The sequence below is a fragment of the Mchenga conophoros genome, linkage group LG22, assembly GCF_057382185.1.
Source record: "Mchenga conophoros isolate Kocher_MC1m ecotype Shallow Benthic linkage group LG22, M_conophoros_male_GT1.1, whole genome shotgun sequence".
Classification (NCBI taxonomy): Eukaryota; Metazoa; Chordata; class Actinopteri; order Cichliformes; family Cichlidae; genus Mchenga; species Mchenga conophoros.
This window is the reverse complement of record NC_140546.1, coordinates 10,501,073-10,519,589: the sequence shown is the minus strand read 5'-3', so window position 1 is coordinate 10,519,589 and position 18,517 is coordinate 10,501,073. Positions and strand designations below refer to the sequence as shown.

Sequence of the window (18,517 nt, the reverse complement as noted above, 5' to 3'; positions counted from 1 at the left end):
CTATTAGGACACAGTCAGGTGTTGCTATATAGTTCATCTGTTTGAACGAGGCCAAGAGTTTTATTGATTTAATAAAAATCAATAATTTAAAAAAAAAAGTTTCATTCAAATGAAGAAAAATATGACATTTGTATTCAGGCTCACAATTACATGATAACAATAATATAAAAGAACAGATTATAACTGTTCAGTATTCATACTCGTCCACGGTATTATAAAACTATAGGTGCATTTATTTCACCACCTCTTGAACTTTACTTGAGTATTTCATTTATATTTTTTGTACCTTTTCTCCGCTATTTAGAAGGAATTCCTGCTTCTTGAAATTACAAAAAATAAATAAAAATATTTTCAAAATCAAATCGTTCATATATATAATGAACATTCCAAATCATAAATGAAATTTCTGCTCATAGACCTTCTGTTTTTATAAAGAATTATTTACTGGAATATCTTTAATGGAAATGTTTTTGAACATTTGTGCTTTACTAGTTATAGTTAAATTAAGGATATAAAAAAGAATGTATAAAATGGGCTTATATCGTGTGTCACATGGGTCTGATTCTATATAGCTGGCATATAGGGATTCTACTTCATTTATATATAGTAAGGGTTACGCATATTTTCTCATTTTAATTAGAAAAGTGTGTCTTTTACTGCAGTCTCTCCGACTGAGAGCAGGCTTTTATTTTGGAATCCTGGTTTTCAGGTCGCTTTCAAACCCGGAAGTAGCCTACAAGGTCAGAGTGCAAGTGTTGCTCTTGCACAGCGTCAAAGTTCCAAAACTAAGAGCTCTGTGGTTTAAAAGGACAAAACTGCATGTGAAGCTGTCTGCAAGAAAAAGGGTGTTAAAATTTGGTGAGTGTCGCTAATGTTTTGACACGAAGTGGAGCAAATGCTAAACGTTAGCTAGCAAGTCAGAGCTAGATAACAGTGAAGTGGACATGAGAGTGCTCCTACTGTAGCCCTGCGACATTAATGTGTACACAGTAATATCCACATAACCGTGTAATGCAGATAAAAAATAAAAAAAAAAATACAAATGCTAATAAACATTTACAAATATTAGTCGCGTTGATCTGAACATAAATCGAACTGGATGTTAGCAAGTGAAATCTGTTTCACTTCAGTGTTCATAGTTCAGACACTTTTTATTTCTGTGCAGTCATGTGGATTAATAAGTAAACCCTGACTGCTTTCATTGTAATTAAGAGGGTATGTAGCAGTAAGGTGCTGCTAATCACGATTAATTGATCATGAGCACCTCTGTAAAAGCACAAGTTTAGGCACTTTTGCTGGTCTGCAACATTCAGGTGTGTCAACACAGTACCACAAACTTCCCAGCAAATTCACCAAAAGATCGATCTGTGCAATGAACTGTTAGAGAAAGATTAAACAAGTCTGGCTCGTTTGGAAGGAGTGTTTTTCAGACACAGGATGTGGTCACCTTACAGTCACCAGGTTGACTGTCTGCACCAGTTCATATTTGATTCAACTGTTCTTTAATCTGTCTGACAGCTAAAGCCTGACCCAAATTCAGTCATGCAACAGGACAGTGATGTCTAGCACAGCAGCAAATTTGTGAAAAAGAAAAGAATCAAGGTGTTACAATGGCCAGGTGAAAGACCTCAGCATGATTAAAATGCAGCAGGCTCTTAAGAAAGCTGTGCATTAATAAATACCTGCAAACCTCAAGGAACCGAAGCAATGTTATAAAGAAGAGTAGGACAAAATTCCCCCTTAGTGATGTTAGAGGCTGATAAACTCATACAGGAAATGATTGCTGCTAAAGGTGGTGCTACAAGCTGCTGAATCATGGGCTGTAATTAGTTTTTCACAGGATTGCAGAGATTCCTGTGATAATGTTCCTTTTCACATAATTTTAGCGATACAGATAATAGTTTTCTCTGTATTGATTATTAGTGTATTTACATAAAATAAGTTACTTGTAATCTATTTACATTTGTTTTTATTATTGTTATTCTTATTTTTTTAATGCTGCAGTGGTCTAATTCAAGATGATTTTCTCCTGTGGGAGGAAATAAAGCAGTCAGATCTGTAAATATTACTGCACTTAGATTATTTTTTTGTTTTGATGGTTACACAGAAAATACACTCAGTTTATCTTTACTGTATTAGTTTTGTAATAACACAGTATCATTTTAGTTCATTTTTGTTGTGGAATTTTGTTTTTTAAATGCCTAGTATGGGTTTTTTTATTTAGTTTTAATCAACCATGTTCTGGTGTTGCACAGACTGTGTGAGAGTGGGGTGTCTCACCTCTTTCTTTAACGCATACTAAGCAGCAACGCAGACGAAGGGAATGACTGATTCTAAGTTTGCAGTCTGCAGGTGTGAGCAAATAAAAGCAAGGAAACAGCGAAAGGAGTGAAACCTGCGTCATCAGCAGACTGAACATTGCTCACTGTGGTCTTTTCTTAAATTTCCTCAGGAGCTTGTATCATCTGGATGTTGAGCGTTCGAGCTCTGTTTGGGATCGGCTTCCTGGTGACCTCACGAGCCGCGACAGCCCTCGCTCAGGCAGGGACATGCCCGTTGCCCGCTGCAGCTAACAGCCACAGAAAGGACTGTTTCAGGAGCACACCAGCGTCCACCATGGCCCAGGCCATCAAATATCTCGGGTGAAGGTTTTAACCTTTTCACACATAAGAGTAAAACCAGACTTCATGAGTCTAGACTGACCTGTAAATACTTCACAGGCAGGAGGAGGCCCAGCACATCGACGAGGAGCTCTTCAGTGAGTACGGCTTCAGTGTGGATCAACTGATGGAGCTGGCTGGACTCAGCTGTGCCACAGCCGTCACACGGGTGAGCGTCACCGTGGGCTCTTATTTTTGAAATGCAAATCTAACGGGAGGAATATTAGTCACTGGACTGGCAACAAACTCTTTTATAATGTAAAATAATTATTTCAGGAACTAATGTGAGACCTCTACCTATTCCAGCTGCTCAAAAATGAGTTTGGTGTCTTTAGGGTTTGAAGAAAGAAACAAGGGTCGAAAGTGGGGTGTAGAAATATTTTCACTTTTTTCTTCTATTCTATGGTTGAGCCACTTAATCCAGTTACAAAAATAAAAGTTTAAACATTGATGTAAATAGACAGCTACCAACCAGTTACGCAAAAATCGTGTGATGAATTTCCCCCAAAACTCTGGTCTAATCTTACTCGTCAGCCTTTATTTTTCTGTAGTCAGACTAAAGTAACATTGCACTTGATGACGTTATAGTAATGTTGAAACATTCGTCTTTTTGCACAATCAAAGTCTGAAATATTTTCAACTGCACTTTTAAGTTTGCTGTTGTGGAATTGAGATGCACTTGATACAACTGCATTTTGCTCGAAGGTGCAGGAAGAAGCTTTACTTGGTTTGCGTAACTAACACAGAACGGGCCCTTAACCTCCTAAGACCCAAACTCTTCCATGACATGCATTTTTAATTTCTCTTTGATATTTGGGCTGATTGTGACCCAATGAATGTAAAAACAAAGAATTGCCATATTTTTTACCTGATTTTTGTTTCTGAGAAAAATTAGAGCCACATATGAGGATATTTGTCTAAAATTTCGATAGAACAGTGGCAGTATAATGTCCTCGTAAGTGGATATCAGGCCCTTGTAGAGCAAAATTTAGGATTTTGGTCTAAACAACCCAAAATGTGATGTCCACATATGTGGACGCCAGGTCCTAGGAGGTTAAATATATCAAAGTTTATTTTGCTTTCTTCTTTTCCTTCAGGCATATCCACTTACTTCTCTGGTGAAAGCCAGACCTTCTCTGCTAGTGATTTGTGGACCAGGTAACAACGGGGGCGATGGCCTGGTCTGTGCCCGGCATCTGAAACTCTTTGTGAGTGTCTCTCAATTTCACAGAAGAGGAAAGTAAACCATTTATTTTCACATCCTCGTTCAGCCTTAAAATCCTAAATTCCTTTTTCCTCGTTAGTACTTTGTGTGTCTGATTTCAGGGTTACGAGCCGACCATCCTGTACCCAAAGAGGCCAAACAAGCCGCTGTTCCAAGGCCTAACCACACAGTGCCAGAAAATGGAGATCCCCTTCCTGACTGAGATGCCTGAGGTTTGGTGTTAATAAAATATGTAGCTGCAGCTTTATCCAATGTAAACACACAGACACACTGCTTATTGTTTTCTGACTGTGCATTTTGTATGAAGCTGTACAAATGCTCTGTTACACATGAACAGAGCTAATGTAATTAGGCTCCAGTTTAAATTAGCTGTCTAAATGATACTGAGGGGATAATAGCTCTGTTTTTATTACAGCAAACTAGATAGTGAATAATTTCATTGGTAGCTAAGAGGAGCTTTAGTTGATGGATTTACTCACTGAAATAAATGTGCTTTCAAGCTATTGATTAATTCCTTTGAAACTAACTTATCTGGGTAAAACTGTCTCCTCAGGCCAAAGCGATTGATGAAGCATACAACCTGGTGATAGACGCCATCTTTGGCTTCAGCTTCAAGGGAGCTGTGCGAGAGCCCTTTGGCTCCATCTTGGACACACTGAAAAAGTCCACAGTGCCCACAGCCAGCATCGACATCCCCTCAGGTCAGTCCTCACCAGTCCTTGGGTGACATTACTTTGTGAAGTAACTGGTTACAATACAAAATTACTGCCATTAAAAAGTAATCAATAAGGCATGCACCAGTATAGTGGGGCAGGGGTTAGCACATCACCATGAAGATGTGAATGTGAAGTGCTGTTTTTCTTTGTTAGCCATGCTGACAGACTGCTAACCCTTCAACGATATAACCCGCCTCCCAGCTCATGGCAGCTGGGGAAAGCTCCATGTCGCCACAACCTTGAATTGAAATGTCTCTTATAAAAATGGATGTATTAACTTTTGCTAGCATTACCTCTTAAACTAAACCCAATGTATAGCCAGCTTTTAGCTGAAAAACATGTGGTTTTGCAGTCCTCCTCGCTGCAGTACGGCTTGCCAGCAATGTTGTGGAGTTCTGCTTATTGTCAGTGAGGATTTATTAAACTGCAGTGCATCTGTCAACAGTCTGGAATGATTATAATCAATAACTGCATGAAGCCTGCTGCATGTCCGCGCTCCCAAACAGAGGATATTGATTTGGGTCTAACAACTGTCGCTAACAGACATACTGCAGATTATCTCAGGAAACAGAAATTCCAGCTGGTTAGTGACAGCCTTTTTTTGTTTGTTTTCATGTTAAAGGTTGGGATGTGGAGCAGGGTAGCACAGATGGACTCCAGCCTGACATGCTCATCTCTCTCACTGCACCAAAGAAATCCGCCTCCCTGTTTAAAGGACGATATCACTTCTTGGGAGGCAGATTTGTGCCACCTGGCTTGGAGAAGAAATATCAACTCAACCTGCCCCAGTACCCCAGCACAGACTGTGTTTTGCAACTCTAAGAGATGTGGGCCATCACTGAAGGGAAATAAGCTGTCACTGGCGTTATAAAGCAATCAGCTTAGCTCAGCATAAAGGCTGTAAACTGGGTGAAACAGCCAGCAGCGTGACATCCGTTCACTCATTAACACGTCTTGTTTGTTGATTTTAAGAGAGCTTATGTGACATAATCGTATGCTGTCATCACACCTGCAGCACAATGGCAGCATCAGCTAAAGTAAATATGAAAATAAAAAAATTCTTTCTCTGACAAACTGACAAACTTTTTAAAGTTCATATATTCTGCTTTTCCCAAATTTTTTTTTTTACATATACGTACACGTATATACGTGATGGGAGAAGGGAGCGGGAGATCGACAGACTGATTGGTGCAGCGGCTGCAGTGATGCGGACGCTGTACCGGTCTGTTGTGGTGAAGACAGAGCTGAGTGTAAAAGCGAAGCTTTCAATCTACCGGTCGATCTACGTCCCTACCCTCACCTATGGTCACGAGCTGTGGGTAGTGACCGAAAGAACGAGATTGCGAATACAAGCGGTGGAAATGAGCTTCCTCCAAAGGGTGGCTGGCCTCTCCCTTAGAGATGGGGTGAGAAGTTCGGCCATCCGGGAGGGGCTCAGAGTAGAGCCGCTGCTCCTCCACATCGAAAGGAGCCAGCTGAGGTGGTTCGGGCATCTGACAAGGATGCTCACTGGGCGCCTCCTGGGTAAGGTTTTCTGGGCATGTTTCACCAGGAGGAGGCCCGGGGCAGACCCAGGACACGCTGGAGAGATTATATCTTGGCCGGCCTGGAACGCCTTGGTGTTCCCCTGGATAAGCTGGAGGAGGTGGCTGGGGAGAGGGAGGTCTGGGCTTCTCTGCTTGGGCTGCTGCCCTCGCAACCCAGCCCCGGATAAGCGGAAGAAAATGGATGGCTGGATGCATATACGTACACTCACCAGTCATTTCATTAGGTACAGCATGCTAATAATGGGTTAGGCCCTCTTTACCTTCAGAACTGCTTCAATTCTCTGTGGCATAGACTCAAAAAGGTGCTGGAAACATCCCTCAGAGATTTTGGTGCATTGACATGAAACAATCTGCCGTACTGCTCCTAGATCTGGTGACTGGAGGTAATTTGAGTGGACTGAATTCAGTATCATCTAAGAAACAAGCTGGAGATTATTTAAACTGTGTGACGTGGAGTATCATCCCCCTGGAAGCAGACATCAGAAGATGGACACACTGTGGTCATAAAGGGATAGCCATGGTCAGCAGCAATTAAGCAATGCTCAGTTGGTATTAAGGAGGCCAAAGCGTACCGAGAAAATATCCCCTGCACCGTTACACCATCACCAGCAGCTTAACCACTCACGAGGCAGGATGGGTCCATACTTTCATGTTTATGCCAAATTCTGACCCTGTCATCCAAATGTTGCAGCAGAAACTGAGACGCATCAGATCAGACCATGTTTTTCTAATTGTAGCCTCGGTTTCCTGTTCTTAGGTTTTTTGATTTGATTTGATTGATTAGCATTCAAATTCATATCTCAGTGAAAACAGTGAAAAAACAAACAAACAGTGAAAACAGAACAAAAATCTACCATAAAGAAAGAAAGCATGAGACAAGGCTAATCAAAAGGTATTGGCAGAAGCATTTGCTTATTACTCCAACCCTTTTCACAAAATATCTTTTTGTATGCAGCTCCTGTACACAGGGCTTGAAGAAAATAATAAAACAAAGCAAAAACCAAACAAACAAACAAACAAAAACAAAGAAAAAAAAAACTTTCCACCTTAGATAAGTAACTACATCAAAGCAAAAGAATCAAGAGGTTGTTTTTTTTTTCTCCTTTTTGCTCTTTTCATTCTTGATTTATATATTTTTCTAATACTCTATTTTTAAACATGTTTTTAAACAAGGAAAATGAACTACACCTTTTTAAATCACTGTCATAACTATTCCACAGGTTAACTCCTCTAACAGAAACACATCTCTGCTTTATATTTGTCCTCATCTTGTTTTTCTTAAAGGTGAGTGTCATATAGTGTGGTGTGCTGCTACTGGAATCAACAAGGCGTTTTCAGCCAGAGAACTGCTGCTCACTGGGTATTTTCTCTTATTTGGACAATTTTCAGACTGCAAATCCAAGAGATGTTTGTGTGGGGGAAAATTCCAGTATATCAGCAGTTTATGAACTACTTACACTGCTCCCCCTGGCACCAGTAACTTTCAAAATAAATCACTGGTTTCTAAATATGGTTACAAAAGTGGACGCTCATATTAGACAGGTCCAGTAGAAGAATAAAAAAAAAAAAAAGTTGTTTTGAACATTAAAAATGGAGCTGGAGCTGAGCAGACCTCACTTGAAATCTTCATCATAATCATCAATCATAATATCCAAGCACGACAATTTTCAACCACGTTTTCTCCATTTTTATTAATACATCTTTATTATTGACTGAATCTATAACTAGCAGTTAATTTAGAAATACAGTCTATTGTAGCCCATCACATTCTATTTTAGAAATCACTTACACATATGGTGTTTTTTATACATTATGTGGTGATGATTTAGTAAAAAGCTTTCTTGGACAATTAGCCTCATGGACTCTCCACAACACCACTCATATTAAATGCATGACTACATATACTTAAAGACAAATACTGAACGTACAGTATATGCTTCAGACAATGTGGTTCATTAATGCATAATGGTTTCTCATATAAGTGCAGAACATGCTTTTTGTGCACAGGGTACTATATACAGTGCTGGTACCATGCTCTCCTAGTGTGTTGTCCTTTGTTCGGTTTGTTAAGAAGGTAAAATAGAGGTTTGAGACGAAGAGTTTTTCCCTCAGGTTGTCATCGTGCAGGTCGTTAAGTGGAAGGATGTTTTCAGTCCATGAAGAAAGCCTGAGGACAAAGACGGCTCACGTAAATGGAAGTGCTGGCGCAGAATCAAAGCGACTGAGCTTGTAGAAAATCCAGTTTATCTCTAACTAATCCAACCTCTACAGCCACATTTAAATAATTAAAATGATCTCACAGCTGTTTTCCATTAGTTTCAGCTTTGCACACCTAATCAGTGACAACATATCTGTGTTAGATGGTGCCATAAATAATGCTTTTACACTTTATTAGAGAAAACAAATCAGTTTTATATTTAGTAATGAGGTTTGGAGTACATGGTGGTGTAGCCTTTTGGACTCCAATAATACTTAATTCCTAATATTTCACAAAGGTTTATTATCGTGTCCTTAGGGGTAGATCATCTGCATCCATCTCCTCCTCTGTCACAACAACCCTCTGCATGTCCTCCTTCACTACATCATGAATCTTCTCTGCAGTCTTCCTCTTTTCTTCCTGACTTGCATCTTCAACATCCTTTGTCAGATATATCCACCTTCCCTCCTCTGCATATGTCAGCCTTTCCTTTCTAACTTTGGCTCCAAACTGCCCTACCTGAGCTGTCCCTCTGATGCAGTGGTCTCTAATCCTGTCTATTCTGGTCACTACCAGTGAAAACGTTAGCATCTTCTTTTTGTTAGTACCACCATCTCCAAAACATGCATCACAGCAGGTCTCACTACCATCTTGTACATTTTCTCTTTCACTCTTGCTTCTATCCTTCTGCCAGAAATCACCCCTAACACTTGCCTCCACCCACTCCATCCTGCCTACACTCGCTTCTTCATCTCTCTTGTACATTGTCTTTTGCTTTGGATGGTTGAGCCCAGGTATTTAAATTCATCTACTTTCACTACCTTTGCCCCTTGCATGTTCACCTCTCCAACTGTGTCCCCCCCCTTGCACACACATGTATTGTGTGGGTGTTAGTCTGACGTCTAAAACCCACACATTTTCACCTAACTGAAGGTACAGTATTTGTATCACACAATTAGCAAAGCTGGTCCCACTTTAACACTTTAGCTGTGAAAAAATATAGTTGAGCAGAAATTCAAGGGATCCACCTTTCTAACCTGTCATTAATTTCCCTCAAAAATATACTTTAGTGCAAGAACTCAGTATTTAAATCTACAAAGTTTATTTTGCACTTTCTAGTAAATGTTAAGTTAGCAGCCTAATAGCCTAGCTTAGCTTCATGGACATCCATAGAACAATTTTGCTATATCCATAGAAAAGTGCAAAAATGACCCTTAATGACCTTTACATAATGTTTTCAATAAAAGTACACAGTCTAGAAATAACAAAACTTTCACCATAATAATACAATCAGAAAATTGCTAGACTAGATAATAAGTAAAGAGCAATTTTTTCTTTTATATTTTATACTTGACGTCGTTATTGTTGCTACAGGGACACAGTTTACATAGATCAAACATGATGTTTGAAACAAAGCCGTGGTTAGGAGTGGTCAGCTGACAGGGTTTAATGACATTTATGTAGTGTTTCTAATCATTCTAAAATACATTGTAACAGTAGGTATCTTTTATGGAAAGATGACATCCATTTTCATTAAATGATCACAACGTACCTGTGCTATTCTCCGACTTGTACCCCTGCACAGTTATCTTTACTTTCCGAGGCTATCGCTAAATATTCAGCATTTCTGGAAAGGAAAAAAAGAAAATCATTTTCAGTAATCATCTGCAATGTTTTCTTTTATCACAATGACATGGGTTAAAAAATGCAAAAATAAAAAGATACAGGTTTGATTTTCTTTTCGACTTACAGGAGGAAGGTTTTGGTTTTGACTAGGGAGGAGGATGGCAGGATGAAAACACGACAAGGCGACAAGAGGGAACGGGACAAAGACACACAAGTGAACGCACACAAACACGATGGAGACAGCGACAGTCTTATAGTAAAGGAAACAATGATATAGCAGGCAAAGGCAAAAGTTAAAATTATAGGTGTGATTATAGCAGGACAATAAACAATGACATGACTCATGGGGAAATACACACTTTTCACAACTTCCGACTCACACCAAATTTGTTTTTGAGGAAAGTACCATTCACGTCAAACACTGTAAGCCAAAATAACACCTAATAAACAAGTATCAATGAGAAGGAAACCGCAACTGCTTTCACATATCTCTTATCATTTCTGCATATAAATTTGTCTCTTTGGCAGTCTGCCAAACCATATCCCTCTTCTGTGATTCTTCTCCTTTTGCACACCGAGGAAAGTTAACTTCTTAACATGCAACAGGTCATGAGTTAAAATGAGCATTTAGGGTTGAGTTTGGGTTGGGTTAACATCCACCTTTTTATGATGTCATTTTCTCCTGTTTGGATTCAGGAGACAAATACCCTCTCAACTCCAAAGAATGCTCTCATTTATTTTATAAAGCTTATAGTTAGGGCTGGATCAGGTGACTGAATGATCCCTTAGGTATGCTGCTTCAGGCTGCTGGGACACTTCCCATGAGGCACTGAGCAGTTCTTCCCACTCTCCTGGATGTGCTTATATGCAACTACTGCAACCTTTGTCTACTTCCTCCCATACTTTGTGTCTGCTCGTGGTCTCTCTCTGCTTTCCTTTCCTTTCTTCCTTTTACCCTCATCTCTCAACCATTCAGGCCAGGTTGCTGCCCTCCCACAGTTTGGTTCTGCCGGAAGGTTCTTCTTGTTAAAAGGTAGTTCTTACTCACAGTGGATCCTCTGATTTTTTGTGGGTTCTCTCTATAACGATGTGCAGTCTTTACCTTGCAATAAAATAACATAATCTGTGGATTTTGTTGGGTTTTTCCTTCGGTAAGGATTTCTTAGTTTATCGTTGAGGTTTTTTGTAATTATAGCAAAAATGTAACGGATGTGTTGATTACTTCTAGGTTCTATTTCATCTCAAGATTCTCATTTAGTGTTTTAGTTCTTCTTACTTTTGAAATCAGTTTTTCTTCAACGTTTAGAATACCCCTATACTTGATTTGATTTGGTTTGGTCTGGTCTCTCTGATGTCTTCTTGAATTTTGTTGTCAAGTGTTTCTCTTTTCCTTGGTTTCCCCATTTGGGTACTTCCTGTTTTATTTTGTTGCTTTTCGGTCTCTTGTACATTATCATTAATATTATTTCCTTTCTTATTGTCTTAATTAGTTTCAGCTGTGCCCTGTTAATCTAGTGTTTCCACTTTTCCTGATTGCTTCCTGTGCCCATTTAATGCCTCAGTTTCTATCAGTTTTTTGTTCAGTTACACTCTAACCCTGCTGCCCTCTTTAGCTTTATGTCATGTTTCTGTTTCTTTAATTTTCCACATTGTCTCAATAATGTTTTAGGTTTTTTTCTGTTTAATTAGTCCATCTCTAAAAGCTGTATTTGGTTCGGCCTGAAATCTGTGACATTTAAAGCACCTTGAGGTGACTGTTAGTGTGAACTACAATTATTTTAATTTAATTTTTGCCTAATTGGAACACCTAAAATGTTTTTACCCAACCTGCAGACACAAAATTCTGGAATCCCTAGCTTACACTCACACAGTGTTTACTTCCTTCAGCTGGAGACCTAAAATTTTCTTTCATTTGCACCTCTGAGTGAGTTTATAATGCTGGTGTGACCGGGCCTTAACCCAAATTTGTCTTTCATCAATATCTACAAATATGCATGCCAATAAGTGCCAGAAAATAAGGAGTCTCAGATATGTTTGTTTCCTTTTCAACTGTAAAATGACTTAATTACACATCTTGGTCCACAATAGCAACGCGTGACTCATTTTATTTTGAGCTACAAACTAATATTGGCCAACATATCTGCATCCAGTTCATAACTGCACTCAGAAACACTTTTATAAGCCTTTAACATATAAGCACATCTTGTATATCTTTTCAAGCTGAATCTTGAAATGAAAAGGCTCAACTGTATATACAAGATTCTGACATGCATTAAGTCAGCATGCATTTAGGTGTAAGAGAAAAATACTTACGCCGCTTCTCGTAATGCTTCTTCTCCAGCTGCTGCTATCTTTCTGTAACAGTATATCATCTCTATGAGGAGCCAGAGCTGCAGGCCGATGATGGACACGTACATCATGACCTCTGACACGATGGAAGCTGTACCTCTGGTGGCTGCATACAGGAAACCAGGAAAGACGAGACAAACAAACAAAACAAAGGTGACCTGACGGGGTCGAGAAAAAGCTGAAACCACCTAAAACCTAAAGAGGAAACATCTGTTCTATCTAAAATCTTTTGTTTTCAACCACAAGAGCCACACGCATCGAAATAAAGAATTCTGTGCTTGAATAGTCTTAGTTTTTCTTGCAGAAGAATCACTTTTGTGACATTGTGCAGTCTGCCTGTGAGACACTACTGAGTTTAATCAAAATATATAATATATAATAAAATGACTTTAACAGTCTCTCATGTTCTTGCAGAGGAATTTTGGACCACTTCACAACATTGCTTCGGTTCATTACAATTTGCAGGCATTCGTTTATGCAAAGCTCTCTTAAGAGTCTAAATATTTGCAAAATATCTATTAATTAATCATAATTTGTTCCAAAGTTACAGTTAAGAGACAGTTTTCCAGACGTATTTAAAGCCTAGTCCTAGATTCAAAGGGAAATTAAATTAAGATCGCCGCAAAGTCTAAGACTAGACTTGATCCGTGTCTGGGAGACTGAACCAAAGAGCGCACAGTTATATATGCTTACTGTTATGCTGCCTGATAGTAATGCATTTATCAGGAAACATTAAATAATTCAGCTAAGCTGCTGAACTGGCAGCGTGTCAGTATCCACGATTAGACATGTTTCTTCCATCTATTGAAAACTGTAGAGAGTAAATATCAGCCACTGATGAAATAGAAGTGAAACAAAATGAATGTTGCTTCCATTTTAATCATAACAGAGACTAGGAGGCTGCTTTATTGACAGTGCCAGAATCTTCAACCTCTGAAAATGGAGGCAGGCTGCATTCTCATAATATTAAAGCTCCGTTGTTGTTCAGGGACCTCCAGGTTAATAGGAATGCACACTGCACTCACAGTGAGATTTAAAAGAGTGACGGTCTGTATTGTGTGAGTGTGAATCAGTTTGTGAAATGCTTCTGCAATGACAGAGTCTGCTTAAGTCTAATTAAGGCCTGAAAATGCTCAGCCATCTCCACCATTGATCGCCACATTTACACGTAAGATAAATTCATTCAAAAAAATTCAAAAAATCTAAATCTGACTGCTCAAACCACACTTTTCAACCTTATTTCAATATGCATAATATATTTTAACATTTAGCAATAAATTAGCTTTTTCTTGTTAACTGTCTTCAGATGTCTTTAAGTCTACTTGCTCAGATACTAATGACCTGTATAAAGTCGTACCTTTCCCCACCACACTGAGGTGCACCACTTTGCTGACAACGTCGTTGTACTCGTAGTTTTCGTAGGAGAGGATGCGGTTGAAAAAGCACCGGTAAGTGCCCGAGTCATTGAAGGTGACATTTAACAGGTATATGGATGCATCTTGAATGTCTCTGCTCCTTTTGCTTCCGTTCCAGTCGACACGAGCCTCAAACTGGTCACTCTCAATGGTGGGGCCATCCTCATTGTAGGTGTACATCTGGACGACACAGAGATCATTTAAGGTTGTGTTCATTACCAGTTATATATTCTTATGCAACACCTTTGCATGAGTGACGGTTAAAATTAATCTTTCATTATTTATGTTATTCTGGGCCTTGGTGTAGCCGCTCAGTTTGTTTCCCCCCTTAAAGAGAACTTATTTCTGATTGGCTGTCCCCCCCTAAACAGAAGATCGGAACAGTTGTGGGTGGAGCTTCTGTTCTCACAGCTAATACCAGGTGTCTGAGATGACTCTATTGGGATATACACACTCCATGACATCACACAGAGCCAAGGGTAGAAGAAACTGTCAGAAACAGAGCATTTGGCTCACAGGTGTTACTTTTAAAAACGCTGAAACTTTGGCGGTGTCTAATATGAACATCCACCAATGAGCTATTATGTTATTTAGGCTACGATGTATTATTATTATTATTATTATTTTGGAAATGTGTTTCATATCTCTTGAAAATCAAGGATTTAGTGTAAAAACTGTCAGTAACTCGTAAACATTTATTGCTAAATGTTTGTTAAACCCTTGAATTAGAGCAAAAAGTCTACACTTCAGCTGTACCCTGATTGTTTGATTTCAAATTGGAAGCAACAATGAAAAAAATATGTCCAGGTTCATGAGTAAAAAACATACTCCATTTTTTAGATTTTCAGTTAATTGGTTAAGTAAACACACTTGACAGCTCCAAATGGATATCATGTGAGAGGAAAATACCTCGTTACATATTGTAGATGGATGTGTTGCCTCCGATTTAAATTTGTCTACACCCCCAGTCACCCCATATGAAACACACTTTCCCCTGAAACTGTTCAGGCATATTTTTGTAAATTATAAAACGACCGTTCAGACAATACTATACTGAAATACATCCACGGCTACATTAACACAGCATGCACTGCGGCATCAAACAGAGAATCCAGCACAAGGTCAGCAGAGCTCTCTCTGACACTTTGATGACTTCAGTGGAGTAAAATGTTCCAATTGATTCCCATCTGAAGCTCATGACGGTCTCATCACTGGGTGCTATTATGTGACTGAGGACCGTACTGTAGGTGTCTATGTGCGAGTAAGTGAGAGCGACAGGAAGGAGGAGAGCTTTGGTGTGCACTATATATAAGTGCATATATAAATAGCTCAAATCCTGAGAGAAGTAGCCCACAAGTTTGATTTTATGGATGCTTGCATGACTAAGACTTCCTGCTCCAAACCTCCCATATAGTCAGCAGTGCTGCTTGTTGTGTACAAAGCAGAATTTAAGGTCCAGCAGAGGTAGCGGCTTCGCTGTGTGTCATTGACATAAATGTATTTTTCAAGGGATTTTGCAGAAATTGCAACAAGCATAAATAGCACCATAGTTCTGTAAAGATATTATTAAATTGGCCAAAAAGGATTGGGTTGATTAGAATTTAGGTATTATTTTATAGATAACCTCTTCATAAATCCAGTTAATTTACCAACACGAGGAGCTATTACACATACATACATCAGAAACATCAGAAATCTTTTTGGTGCAACACCGGCCCACTTCTTGACGTGTATGTCATCCAGTTCAGCGATGCACAGTGAGGATCTTGGAAGACTAAAATTTGTTTTAATCTCCATCATCAAAACTGCAATTAGGAAATGAGAGCTCTTTTCCTGAAGGATATTGCTTCTCCTTCAAATGTACTGAAATCGTTTTGTGTGATAGTAACTGGAAGAAGCTCTGGCTTTTGCAGTTATTTTCTTCTACTTTATTAACAAGGTGAAAGAAGCATCCTTTAAAGTGCTCCACTGGTTTTATCCTACCGAAAGTGTCCTTAAAAAGACTCAAACCTGACATTATGTAATCTTACATGAGTTTGTCTTTCAGTTATTTTAGCTTTACCTCTACTCCTGCCTACTGAAACAGCATGTTTACGTTTATGTAAGTGATTCCCGATTGGTTTGGAAAGATATTTTATTTGGACTCCATGAAGACAATAACGCAAACTCTTGTGAATTTCAGATTAATCTGATTTTTTTTAATTCTGTGCCAAATTTCAGATTCACAAATGTAAGTTTCTAAACTGAAAACGAATGCAGTTCCACAATCATATTCCTACTGTCGTCTCCCCTGAAAATATATTGAACAGTGTTTATTTTATATAAATAAAGCAGCAAGTTACTTTTATACTTTGTTCCTTCTTCTAATAAATGTTTTTTTTTTTTTTAAAAAAGATGGGGGGAAACCCAGATCTGCAGGGCCATAAATCCCACTTCATGGAAACACTCACCAGAAAAAAGTCAGCCTCCCCTTTTGGCCTGAAGTACCATTCGACGCTGGCTTCACCTCTCACCTCACTCCTTCTTTTGCAGGAGATGCAGCCCAGTTTAAAACCCTTGCCTGCTACAGCTTCAGTGTCCGAGTCCACCTCTGCACAGGCCCCGTGACACTGGTACACTGTTTACAAGAAAAGAAGAGATGTCATCAGCCTGGGTTAACAAGGTGTCATAGCAAAACACTGCCAGGAATCCCGCCCACTCACCAAACAGCGTGCAGAGGAAGGAAAATAGCAGAAAACGTAGTAGTGCCATAACTCCAGATGTTTTATCGAAGGAGGGGCCTCAAAAAGTACAACCCTAAAATGGTTCTTGAAGCTTTCACGGAGCCTAGTGACACTCACGCACTGAGCACCTCCGAGTTTGCAATAGCAGGATGGATATTTGCAAATGTTTTCTTGTAGATTTCAGGAAGCTTATCTGTATTGTTTTTTTTTTTAAGTGCAGGCTGATGTCATGTGTTGGTGACAACTAGCAGCTAAACATGCATTGTAAAGTGCAAACCGTATACGCGTAAATGTAATGTCCCGTGGAACCACTCAGGTCTTTGGCTCAAGCCGGCAACAGTTTCCAGAATTCTGGTTGCAGAATTTATTGCCACAAATTATTGCTCCTTTTGAGACAGTTCCCCCAATTTACACACCCACTGGCCTCCCGCATCCACGCGGTGACCTTTTCTGCTATCAATAATCAAATAGCTTATGAAACGATCCAGATATCTGTTAACTCACAGTGCTCCCCAGATCCGCACCCTGAGGTTATGATTTTTTTTTCCTGAGGTCCTTTTAATATGAGATGCAGAGAGCAATCAGTAGACCTCCCTGGGGCATGCTCCGCTCTAAATGTTGGAAAATTACAGAGAGTATAGACGCTTACGAGGTTAAAATGAATGTGTTCAAGAGTGCAACATGCCAGCTACTGAATAAACGTCAACAATACATTTACATGCCAGTGCATTTATAATCAATTTGCATGCTCTACGGCAGGAAACAAATGGCTACCTTTTACAGGGTACACGCTACCAGTATTTAATAGAGACCAGTCTAATGGTCTAATGGTAATTATCCTTAATCGGATCAATGAAATCAGAGCCACTGTCCTGATCAGGCCTCCTCTCCTCGAGCAGAGTCGTCTCTCCTGGAAAAAATATAGAAAAATACTGTCCTCTCCTGCGATGGCAGCTATATATTTTTTTTGTATAATTTCAGCTATCTAATGACCCCGTGCTCGGAGAAAAGATGTTTCGTTCGCGTTGGCATTGCAGGTCAAACTGCGTGAGCGCACACGCAGGCATATAAGCCAGACACGCAATTAAAAAAAACATACACACAACCCTCAAATAAATCCGTCCAGTGCTCAGTTAACGGTGTTTTTTCCTGCGCCACAGCGGCACCTCTGTTGAGAGGCTGTTGCTGCAGATGCACTGCGGTAAAAACAGCCAAGCGTGTGTGAGACAGGGCAGGTGCTGCATGTGACAGCTGTTTGAGCCTCTTCTGTACGGTTTTTTAAACTGATGCTCATTTAACCCTGCCTCAAACCTGCTGCAGGGATCCCGGTGTGCGTTGGAAGCAAATTAAATGGAAAATGATAAATAAGAAAACGAGAACAGGGCGAGATGGCCCTTTAATTTAACTCCATGTTGATTCATACAGGGCATCAGAGAGCTTCCACTTTCTGGACTTCTTGTTTTATAGGGGGCGCTAATGGGAGGTGACTCAAAAAATCCAGTTAAAATTACAGTAGGCTACAGTGAAGGAATTTTTCGTGAAATTATTTTAATGTATTTCCCAGTGTTTATTACACATTGAGTTTTACCATTAGATATTTGTGGAAACTTAAAAAAATTATAATAATTTTGATGTTTGATGTCTGTGGTCCCCACATGCTTCAAAAGATCCACCATCATCCCTGTGCCCAAGAACAGCAAACCCTCATCCCTGAACGATTACCGGCCAGTTGCACTGACCTCGGTAGTAATGAAGGTGTTTGAGAGGCTGCTGAAGAACATCATCTCCTCCTCCATCCCAGACACCACAGATCCGCTGCAGTTCGCCTACAGATCCAACAGATCCACAGAGGATGCCATCGCCCACGTCCTACACACCACTCTCAGCCACGTGGACAAGAAACAGGGTAACTATGTGCGAATGCTGTTTGTTGATTACAGTTCAGCGTTTAACGCAATAGTGCCCTGCAGACTGTTCACAAAGCTCAGGGATCTGGGACTTAACAGCCGTCTGTGTGCATGGGTGTTTGACTTCCTCACTGGCAGAACTCAGGTGGTGA

At 39.7% G+C, this 18,517-nt stretch overlaps 2 protein-coding genes across 2 annotated transcripts; one reads left to right on the top strand and one right to left on the bottom strand.

Moving 5' to 3' along the window:
- Nucleotides 1-712: 712 nt before the first annotated feature.
- On the top strand, nt 713-5,683 carry naxe (NAD(P)HX epimerase). Its single transcript, XM_085263116.1, has 7 exons — nt 713-858; nt 2,453-2,642; nt 2,721-2,829; nt 3,758-3,868; nt 3,987-4,097; nt 4,439-4,586; nt 5,224-5,683. The coding sequence occupies exons 2-7, from the start codon at nt 2,470-2,472 to the stop codon at nt 5,421-5,423; spliced, it is 852 nt and encodes a 283-aa protein (XP_085119242.1). The 5' UTR covers nt 713-858; nt 2,453-2,469; the 3' UTR covers nt 5,424-5,683.
- A 2,129-nt stretch (nt 5,684-7,812) lies between these two features.
- scn1bb (sodium channel, voltage-gated, type I, beta b) lies at nt 7,813-17,635 on the bottom strand. Its single transcript, XM_085262092.1, has 6 exons — nt 16,438-17,635; nt 16,186-16,352; nt 13,678-13,915; nt 12,285-12,426; nt 9,898-9,972; nt 7,813-8,315 (listed from the first exon to the last, which is right to left on the bottom strand). Exons 1-5 carry the CDS (start codon nt 16,484-16,486, stop codon nt 9,903-9,905), a joined length of 666 nt encoding a protein of 221 aa, XP_085118218.1. The 5' UTR covers nt 16,487-17,635; the 3' UTR covers nt 7,813-8,315; nt 9,898-9,902.
- Nucleotides 17,636-18,517: the final 882 nt, after the last annotated feature.